Here is a 10943-nt window from a genome sequence, read left to right on the forward strand (position 1 = left end):
TGCTGCTGACAGGTGACCTCCAAGCCCTGCCTGGGGCTCCAAGGATGTGACTGTGGAGAGGGAAGCAGGTGCCACTAGGCCCGTTCCCATGCCTCCTGGCACGCCGGCTTCCCTCTGACTTCCAGGAAATTTGATGCCAATGACCTCCCACTAGGATCTCAGTGGAAAGTATTTTTATTGTTGGCTAAAATCTGCCTATAAAACCACAAAAGGAATTGTGCACACCCAGGGGACTAATTGCCTTCAATTTCTGCTTGTGGCAATCAAGGTGGCCTGACCTCCCTCTGCGGAGGTGCTGGTCACAGGCAGGGCCTGGCCCTGGACAGTGGCCACTGCCAACAAATGCTCTGTGGCAGCTGTAACGTGCCCAAGCTCGGGAAAGAGCAGTGGGCATAGCCTCCCAGGGCCTCCAGCCAGATGGGGCTGGTATCTCTCTTGGGTCACAGCTGGTCTCCAGCAGCTCCCTGACCATCTAAGGGAAAGTGGCAGGAATGTGGGAACTGACTGGCCACTGCCCGGGGTCCCCAAGCATTGTCCTCTTAACCCAGTGCAGTCATCTCCTTGTCCCCTGCTTCTGTGGGACCGTATCATTCAGAAAGGGCTTCAGACCCTTGCAGGTAAATGTGCAATGCTGGATGGGGCTAGCGATCAATGGGACCAGCCCTCCCACTTTACCAAGGGTAAAAATGCAGCCTGGGTGTGGGGTGGGGAAGGGAGTGAGGTCAGACAAGCAAAGCCAGGGCAGAGTGCTGGTCTCCAGGCTCCCAGGGCCAGGCCTCCCCACAGTACCCTGCTCCTCCTAACCGAGGAGAGTGGTTGACACGGTCAGGGGTCTTCCTACTGCTTCCATGGGGAGGCCTGGGATCACAGAGTGTTACTGCTCAAACTACACCTTATGAAGAGGAGCAAAGATGGTCATTGCCCAATAGAACCCCAGATACCTCTGAGACCTGGCTCCCTGTCTGCTGCCCTCCCCCCTGCCAACTCAGCCTTGTCCATCAGGCCCTGAGACCAGAGCAGTCCCAGCTCAGGGCTGCCCTGAGCCCTGCACAGCAGTGTGGCAGACACCAGGGTCTGCAGGGCTCAGGGCTACCTCTGACCTTGGACCCCTGCCCTGGTCATTGGACCAGGACCCACAAGTATTAACTGGATCCCTCTCCCCTTGCCCCAGGCCTTGGCTCCCTGCTCAGAATGCTTATCCCCGAATCTGATGTCCTACTTGAACCTGAGCCTTGCAGGGAATAGAGCAGATAGCTGTGAGCCAGAGTAGGCTGTCCTTGAACCTGATCCCTGCAGGGGATAGAGCAGATAGCTGTGAGCCAGAGTAGGCTGTCCTTGCATCATGGGGGCCCAGCACTGGGTGATGGGAAATGAAGGCTGTAACTGGAGCTGGCAATGGGGAGAGAGCTGGACCTGGGTTGCACAGCCAGCTCTGCCCATCATTGCTGGGCCATCTCAGGCATGTCGCTTAACCTCTCTGAGCTACACCTGCTTCATCTATACCAGAGGGTTAGTTAACCATAAAAACCCTAATGCTGCTAAGCATCATCATCATCACCCAGTTGCTGTTGAGTCAACTCTAACTCATGGCAACTCCATGTGTGTCCACAGGGCTTTCGATGGCCAATCTTTCAGGAGTCCATTGCCAAGTCTTTCTTATAAGGTGCTGAGCGCTCAACCGTTTGCATCACCCAGGGACACCTAATAATAATAATGTAGTTGTTGTTGTTAGGTGTGGTCTAGAGGGTTCCAATTCATAGCAACCCCAAGCACAACAGAAGGAAACACTGCCAGGCCCCATGCTATCCTCACAGTCATTGCTAAGCTTGAGCCTATTGTCACAGCCCCCGTGCCAATCCATCCCATAGAGGGTCTTCTTCTTTTTCGATGACCCTCTACCAAGCCTGATGTCCTTTCATTGAGCCCCTGTGGGGCTTTACCTTCCTAAATAACAGCTACGGTAATGACATTGCTGAGCGCTTCCTAAGTGCCGGGCGCTATTTAAAGTGTCTACGTGTTTGATTCTGTTGACCTGGAAGTGAACCCAAGAGCTGAGTACTTCATTCCTGTAATCCTCACAACACCCAGCAAGGTGGAATGATATCACAATTGGATATCTTCCACTGACACTGCTTTTGAAGATAAGATAAAGTCTTACGTGTTGAAAGGAGCTCTGGTGGCACAGTGGTTAAGGCATTCGGTTACCAACCAAAAAGTCAGTGGTTCGAACCCACCAGCCACTCCACAAGAAAAAGATGAGGCAGTCTGCTTCTGTAAAGATGTACAGCCTTGGAAACCCTATGGAACAGTTCTACTCTGTCTTATAGAGTCACTGTAAGTCAGAATCGATTTGATAGCAGTGGGTTTAATCCTCATAACATCCAGCAAGGTGGGATGAAATCACAATTCAGTATCTTGCACCGAAGCCACTTTTGAAGCGTTAACTGATGGACTCAATCATCATGGGTGGCTCTTGGTGTCTTGACCTACACGGGGATTGCACCATACTTCCCCTGCTGCACCAAACATGGAACTTCTGGCCATAGCAGTGTGAACTTTGTCAGAGTTTAGTGTAGCTTTGACAGCCGACTTAAGTTTCACGTGAGAACCAACCACCCACAGATGGCTCCGCTGCCAATGCTGCTGGCCTGTTGCATGTCAACCCTGCCTGTGTGCTTGTGTGTGTGCATTCATGCATGTGTGCAGGTGTGTGCATGCATGTGCAGGTGTGCATATGCGCACAGTACGTGTGTGTGTGTGTGCGTGCATGGTGTGTTGGGGGAGTGGAGTTCCCTCTTCTCTGAGCCCATGTGATGCTTACGCTGGACCCTGGAAAGGCCCCACGGTGGGGAGTCTGCCCATGGCTGTTCCCCAGGCCCAGCAGGGCCCCTGCCCACCAGGGCTGCCCTCTGGAGGAAAGTCTGCAGCTTTTCCAGGAGGTGCCAGCTCGTTTCCTCTGCTCAGCCTGGGAGCAGGGCCTCCCAGTGACTCCGTGCAGGAGGGCGTTGGAGGGGCAGGTGCCTGGCATGCCGGCTGGGCTGAATGTTCTGGAGTCACTGGGTCCTCAGAGAGAGAGTGGCGCTTCAAGGATGCCAACCACCAGTTCTCAAACCCAAGGCAACTCAGAACCAAGTGGGGAGAGCATTCAAATACAGATTCTGGGCCCTATGACCTGTATCAGGGAGGGCCAGGAGCCCTGACACAGGAGACCCAAGACCACACCTTGAGAAGCTCTGATGCAAACTTCCATCATTCCCCCCATGTGGTAACCACTTCCTGCAGCGGAAGGACCCTCAGTGGAAGGGGGTGAGGCCAGGGCTTGGGCCTGGGAATCCCCCCTTGTTATCTGTGTGTCCTTGAGGTCTGAGTCTCAGTTTCCCTTTTAAAAAATGGCGATACTAACTTGTTTGTGAATGTGCTTTATAAACTGCTTTTAAATATAATTTACTACGTGGTCTTCGTCCTGCCTTATTCCAGGAAACTGGGCAGCAAAGATCGAGAAAATACAGCCAAGGTGACCTCAGTTAGAAGCAGAGGAGAAGGAATATTTAAAAACAAGCGAGTCAGAAGTGAGACTCAAAATGCAAGTCTATGTTTGATGTTTTTCAGTCTTAGGAGAAATGCAGCCGGAATGCTTCTTAGAAGGGAGGGCAATGAGACTTCAGCTCACTTGCTTTGGACGTCAGGAAAGACCAACCGCTAGAAACACTTGTCATGGTTGGTAAAGCAGAAGGTTGGTGAAGATGAAGGAACCCCTCAACAACATGGAGGGACTGCAGAGGTACAACAGTGGACTCAGACACGCCAACCGTCATGTGGATGGCCCAGGACCAGGCAACGTTTCTCTATAAAGTCGTCATGAGAGGAGCCAACGGTAACCACAGCATCAACATGTCTCATGTTGGCCAGAAAGTGGCTGCCAAGGACAGCTTGTCTACCCCAGTTCCACAGCAGAGTCACCTGAAGGCTCTCAAACTCCCAGATCCCTGGCCATACCCCGGACCACGTACACCAGGATCTCTGAGGAGACCCACTCCCAGGGATCCAGCATGCAGCCGAGGTTGTGAACCTCTGATCTTGGAGGCTACTTTAAATTCACTTTAAAGGAATCTTGGGGCATCGGATCTTGTTTAACTAAAGCATTTCCTAGTAAACATGTTTTGAGGTTGGCCTGTAATTTCATCAGATGCATTTGCTAAACTGGAAATGGAAAACAGGAGAAAGTGCAATTGTTGGTGACTCAGACATGTGACTCATAACAACCCCAAGACTGACTAGAACTGCCCGATGGGGTTTCCTAGCCTGTCATTTTTACTGGGGCAGATGGCCAGGTGTTTTCTCCCACAGAGTGGTTGGTGGGTTTGAACTGCTGACCTTTCGGTTAGCAGCGGAGCACTTAACTGTTGTACCAATTGACTCAACAGTACACAACGACAAAATGTGTGGATCTCAGCGGCTCCTATCTCAGTGATGCCCTAGCATCACCCCTTCCAGTTAAGCATGTTCAGAAGAAACCACCATCTGGTAAACCCTAAGACCAGCTGCCTGGCCCTGGGTTCGGTTTTCCTTGCTGTGGACTGGCAGAGTGTTTGGCAGATGGCCGAGAATGAATGCCTATGGAATGTCGCATCAGATCCCCAAACACCCTATGGGATGTGGAGAAGGCCACTAATGCCAAAAGCCTGAGAGCGAATGAAAATCCTGGAGCTTGCCTGGCTGTGGGCCCTGTCTTGTGGCAAAGGGCCTTTAACGCCTTGTTGGGTGGCCTTCCCAAAGCAGCCTGCCACTCTCAGCCTTGGGGAAATGGGGTTGGAATGGAGGATGACTAGCAGAAATATCCAGTAGTCCAGACTCACATCTGAGCCCCCACATGGAACTCTCTCATACAGGTGACATCTGGAGAAATTGAACTCAGTCACTCAACCTCTCTGTCTTAGCGTCCTCATCTGAAAAACGAAAATAATAACAGCACCTGCCTCATAGAGCTGTTGAAAAGAGTGACTATGTTTCTAGCATCCAGTACTGGTAAGTGTTGGCTTCCTTGTTATGTGGTTGTTGTTAGGTGCTATGGAGTTGGCTCTGCCTCACAGTGACCCCGTAGACAACAGAACTAAACCCTGCCCGGTCCTGCCCGGTCCTGCCCCAGCCTCTCAGTCCTTGCTATGCAGCCACTGTGTCAGTCCGTCTCTGAGGGTCTTCCCCTTTTTCACTGACCCTCTACTTTAACACCCATGATATCCTTATTACGCTATTTGCTGTTGTTGTTGTTGTTGTTATGTGCCGTCGAGTCAAACCCGACTCATAGCGACCCCTCCTTGGGCTTCCGAGGCAGTATCACTAGGGAAGTAGGATTGCCCAACCTATTGTAATTGTCGCAGTTTTTGGAGGCATTCTCTTCACACTTGCTGACTGTTGGGCCTCCCAGGGGGCGGCCTGGGGGCAGGGCACTGGGGGCAGGGCTGAGCTGACCTGTAGTTGCCCTTCTTGGCGGCCATATGCAGAGGCAGCATGCCGTCCTTGTTGGCCCTGTTGGCGTCGGCACCCTGTGACAGCAGGAACTCCACCACTTCCTCATGCACGTTCTTGCAGGCCTCGTAGAGGGCCGACGCACTGTCACTGGCCTGCGTGTTGATGTCGCCACCTGGCAAGGGAGAAGCAAGAAATGAGTGGTGGAGGCAGTCACTATCCTGGACCTAATACCAGCCGGGGCTGGGCACTCGTGCTAACCACACTGCATCAGACAATCCCGTCCATATTCTGACCCTTGGAGGGAGCCCTGGTGCCACAACAGTTAAGTGCTCAGCTGTTAACCAAAAGGTCGGCGGTTTGAACCCACACATCAGCTCCATGGAAGAAAAGACTGGCATTCTGCTCCCATAAAGATAACAGCCCAGAAAAGCCTATCTACTCTGTCCTATAGGGTCACTATGAGGCAGAATTGACTCAACCGCTTGACTGCCCACAATGACCCTCGGAGGGGAGGCGTGCACCTGAGGACCCCAGCTCCGTTCATAACATTGAGACCCAGGGGCCACCAGCGTGAACACTTAGGATATGCCTGGTACTATGCTCTACACCTGCTGTGTCTGTGAAGAGCTGGCCTGAGAGGTAAGAAAAGGTTCTTCTCTCATCTCCAAGTCACATTGATAACCTAGCAACCCCCACCCCTGACCACCCAGCTCATCAGTGAAGAGCTGGAACTTGAACCAGATGCTGGATGGCTGAGGGCTTGCTCGTCACCCTCGCTCTGTAGGAGCCGGCTTTCCCAGCCCCAGAGGCATGCCGAGTTGAACTGTGTCTTCCAGAAAGATGCTTTGAAGTCCTAACCCCTGGTGACTCTGGTAGCATAGTGCCTAAGACACTTGACTGCTAACCAGGAGGCTGGCGGTTCAAACCCACCAGCCACTCCTCGGAAGGAAGGTTGGGCATTCCTACTTCCGTAGTGATAACTGCCTCGGAAATCCAAGGAGGGGTCGCTAGGAGTCGGGGCCGACTAGATGGCAAATAACAACAACCACCACCACCCCTGGTGAACATGACCTTGTTGGCAATAGGTTCCTCGAAGATGTTATCAGTTAATATAAAGTCAGACAGGTGTAGGGTGAGTCCTAGTCCCTCCAAGTCCTGTCTTATGAACGAGGAGAATGGACACAGAGACATCCACGAGGGAAGATGCCACACCCACAAGCATCCACAAGCCACAGAACATTGAGGACTTCAGCAACACCAGAAGCTAGAAGAGAGGCACAGAGCGGCTCCTCTCTTGAGCCCTAGAGGCATCAACACGGCTGACCCCCTGATCTGGACTTCCAGCCTCCAGAAAAGTGAGACAATACGTTACTGTCCTTTTAACCCACCCACGTGTGCTGTTGTTTTCTGGCAGCCCCCAGGAGATGGAAACCCCAATGCCTTTTTTAACTCCGATTTGTCCTTCTTTGGCTTCAAGGAGTAAGAGGGGAGTTGCTTTTGGCTCCTTTGAAGAAACACTCAAAGCTCACTGCTAGGAGAAGGGGTGGAGCCTGGAGTCAGCCTGCCTTCAGCCCCCTTTGCTCCGCCTGCTCCATCTCCTGGTGGGGAGGAGAGGACTGGCATGCACAGGTGTTCCTCTGCTGGGGAGGTGCAGCCCGTTCACCTGGCCTCCTTACTCCCATAGGAAATAGGATGGAGGCAGTTCAAAGTCGACAGGGGCTGAAATCAGAAGCATCCGTTAACCACAGTTCCTCTCTCATTGATCATGCTGCTGATCTCAGACTTTCTGGGGATGTTGTCAATTGTCAGTGATGGTGAGACTGGTGCCTGGTCTCGGGGAAAGAGACAGGGCGTGGACCAGTTAAAGTTTCCATTTCACTGCTTACCAGCTGTGTGGCTCTCCCCATCCGTCCACCAGGATAACAGTGCCTACATCTTGGGGTTACTGGGAGGAGTGAATGACGTCATGAGAGTGAGTGTCCTTGCACAGTGCCTGGGACTGAGCAGATGCTCAGCTGTTTGGTTGCCAGCAGCAACTCCACGTGTACAGAGGATCTTTAAAACCTGGGACCTTTCAAAGCAGACTGCCAGGCCTGACTTCGGAGGCACCTCTGGCTGGGTTCAAACTGCCAACCTTCCTAGTCGAGCACTTGGCTTCTGTGTCACCCAGGTGCTCAGCAAGTGCCAGTGACTCTCCAGGGCAGAGGGACCTGGCACAGGAGGCTGACTCTGCCCTGTGCCCCACAGGGAGAGCCAGCGAGCAGCTCTAACACTCAGCCACACTCTCAAAGTCAGGTGCCCTGGAAAGCCTGGGGCTCCCCAGCAAAGCCCGCTCCACAAAAGAGAAATGTTTGGATTTAAAAGTAGACCCAGGCCGTGGAGAGGATAGACCCTGACTCAGAGACCAGGACAGATGTTGAGAGTTGGCTGGCTCCCCTGTACCCACTGAATATCTGGCCCTCTGGCCTGGGTCCCCAGGACCCTGCCAGGGCCCCTTTGTTCTCAGGCTGGTCAGACCACACTTGTCCTGGCTGAAGGCAACGCCTCGAGTCTGTTTCCCCAACTGCTCAGGCATGGGCTGAAAAGTCTGCTCTGCTGGACACAGCCCGGCGCTGGAAACTCCCTCAGGCCCGCAGTGGAGAGAGAGCACACAGTTTGGAGACAGACGGATACAGGTCAGACCCAGGCTCTGTAACTGTGTGAGACCTTCAGCCAATCATTAACCTCTCCGACCTTCAGTCTCCTGGATTACAAAATGGGATGAAGATAGTATCTATGTCATAGGCTGTGGGAAAAACTCCATTGACCCAATCTTGATTCGTAACAAGCACAGTGTCTGACACACAGAAGGTCCGCAGTAAAGTATTCCAATTCAGCCCCAGGGTCTCGGTTATTTTTGGCCTCTCTGTTGCTAGACAGGCCGGGGCACTTCCCCTGAAGTAAAAATCCCATAGTAAGAAAATCAGAGGAGATCTTTGGGGAGATGAGAATTGACCAAAAGAACATCTGCCATTATCTTGGGTCTTCTGCTCCTTGGACATTGTAATACAGGTAATATTATTTACCTTCCCCAGTTATGTGTGTAAAGATATTTCACAGGCAGAGACCAAACACCTAGGTTCAAATCCCAGCTCTGCTACTAATTTGCTGTGTGACCTAAGATAAATCTTTCCCATTCTGGTCTTTGGTTTCATCACTTACAAAACGAGGAGGTGACCTAACTTTTCTCTGAGGTTCCTTCTGGCTCTGAATGTGACATACTGGAAAGAGAAGTGGTTGGGATGTCAGGAGACCAAAGATCTAGCTAATCCTGCCACTGACTTGCTACATGACCTTAGACAAGTCACTTCCCCTTTCTGGGCCTCAGATTCCTCATTTGCAAAACAAGGATGTTGGACTAGATGAGCGATGGTAAGTAACTACAGACATCACTGATGGATCTCAGCACGATTTCCCACTGGGCCTACACAACCTCACAGCTCTCAACCCAGCACTCCTGGAAGATGCAATCTTACAACTGATCTCTGATGTCCTTCCCAGCTTTGCCCCTGGGACGCCATGACCCAGGGACTTCAGTCACTCACCGTGCTTGGCCAGGAACCTCAGGGCCTCCAGCTGCCCACTCTGGGCGGCCACAAAGAGAGGGGTGATGCCATAGGCATTCTTGGACTCCACCTTGGCTCCTCCGCTCACCAGGATCTCCATGACCTCCAGGTCGTTGCGTGCGACAGATTCGTGCAAGGCTGTCCAGCCTCGGTTGCAGCGGTGGTTGGTGTCTGCGTTGTACTGCACCAGGATCCTCACTGCCTCCACGTTCTTGCGCTCGCAGGCTGCATCCAGCAAAGAGCAAGACAGTCAACAGGGGCTGTGGCGGGGCAGGGCCAGGCCACCCGCGACTGCATTCAGCAGTTCATGCACTCACTCATCAGCCATTCGCTCAACAAGTAGCCACTGAGTCCTTACTAAGTCCGGGCCCTCAGCTTTATGGCTAATTGTAATACTCACACTGATACTAGGAATAATACCTGCTGACATGTGTCCAAGGCTAGTTAGGTGCCACCACTCTGATCTAAGCACTCATGTGGGTTAACTGATTTAACGCTTCACACCACCGTTAATGTATGCACAGGTCATCCCCGACTTACGCTAGGGTTACATTCTGACAACTCCGTCATAAGTCACTTCTGATGTAAGTCAAATACTTCTTATCTTTTTAGTTTTTATTATTATTGCCTTTTATTATCAGTATCTTTATAAAACTGATGTTTGAACATCTGCCAAATGAACATCTGAGAACAATAACAGGAGCAAAATATGGCTGCCACATTGTAGGTAGTATATCTTACTAACGATGAGATAAACACATGCAAAAAAATAAAACAAAACAAATGTTCATAAGTGTGGTTCTTTATAACTTAAATACATCCTAAGTCCGGAACTACCTGTACTGGTATTATCCCCTTTTTTCACAAATGAGGAAAGTGAAGTACAGAGAGTTCAAATGCCTCACCCAAAGGCACAGACATAGGAAGTGGCAGAGCTGGGATTCAAACCCAGGTAGTTGGTTCCAGAATCTGCACTCTGAACCACTGTGCTATAATGGACAAGATCGACAACTGTCTGCATTCACACAGCTTCCAATCTCCTTGGTACTCAAGTGAAGTGCAGGTACCACTAGGGTCTTGTAAGGGTCATTTTAAGTCATCTGCAGCATTTTCTCCTATACCATCTGTGTTTCTTCTCACTGCCCTGCCGGGGGACTGGCTTCTGTCCCCTGAATCTTCCAGAATCTTCCTAACTCCCCTCCTCTTTTAGTGTTACCTGCTTCCATCCTCCACATGACCAAGCCCAAAAGAATCTTCTAGATGAGAAGTAGACTATGGCATATTCGTGCTCCACACCCCTTCTCAAAGGCTATTCATCATTTGGGGTAAAATTTATCTTGCTGAGCATAGCTCGCCAGGGCTTAAATGTGCTCAAACTGCCTTATTAAGCCTCATCTCTCTCTAGGCCCCAAATGCACTCTTGGCTCTGCCTGAGTGTATCACCGGGGAAGCCACGAGTGGTGTCAGTCATCTGGATATTTCTCTGGGTCAGTCTGGGTAGGCTACTTGTGGAGTGTTTCAAAGTGGACTATAGGCAAGCGCTCTCAACCTCTCTGAGCCTGGGCTTTCTCCCCTGTGACACAGAGATCATGAAATCTTCCTCAGCAGGTATTGTACAAGTTCTGAAAGAGACAGTGCATGGGAGGCACTAGCATGCCTACGACTTATTTAATTTCTTCTTTTGCTGTGGGTCTGTTCAAGTTTTCTACTTCTGTCTGTGTTAGTTTACGTAAGTAGTGTGTTTCTAGAAATCTGTCCATTTCTTCTTCTTGTTGTTGTGTGCCATCAAATCGGCCCCAACTCATAGTGACCCCTCCTTGGGTTTCCGAGGCAATATCACTACGGAAGTGGATTACTCAACCTTCCTTC

General features: G+C 51.3%; 1 protein-coding gene across 1 annotated transcript in view; it reads right to left on the bottom strand.

Annotated features, from left to right (window-relative positions):
- The window catches only part of ASB2 (ankyrin repeat and SOCS box containing 2), a 38349-nt gene that overhangs the window by 7273 nt on the left and 20133 nt on the right, over positions 1 to 10943 (bottom strand). The window contains exons 5-6 of the mRNA XM_007944514.1: positions 9054 to 9299; positions 5470 to 5641 (exon numbers count right to left, since the gene is read on the bottom strand). Of these exons, the coding sequence (XP_007942705.1) occupies positions 5470 to 5641; positions 9054 to 9299 (418 nt within the window). The remainder of the gene's footprint in view (positions 1 to 5469; positions 5642 to 9053; positions 9300 to 10943) is intronic.

Source organism: Orycteropus afer, unplaced genomic scaffold (assembly GCF_000298275.1).
Source record: "Orycteropus afer afer isolate SDZICR_OR568_19922 unplaced genomic scaffold, OryAfe1.0 scaffold00127, whole genome shotgun sequence".
Taxonomy (NCBI): domain Eukaryota; kingdom Metazoa; phylum Chordata; class Mammalia; order Tubulidentata; family Orycteropodidae; genus Orycteropus; species Orycteropus afer.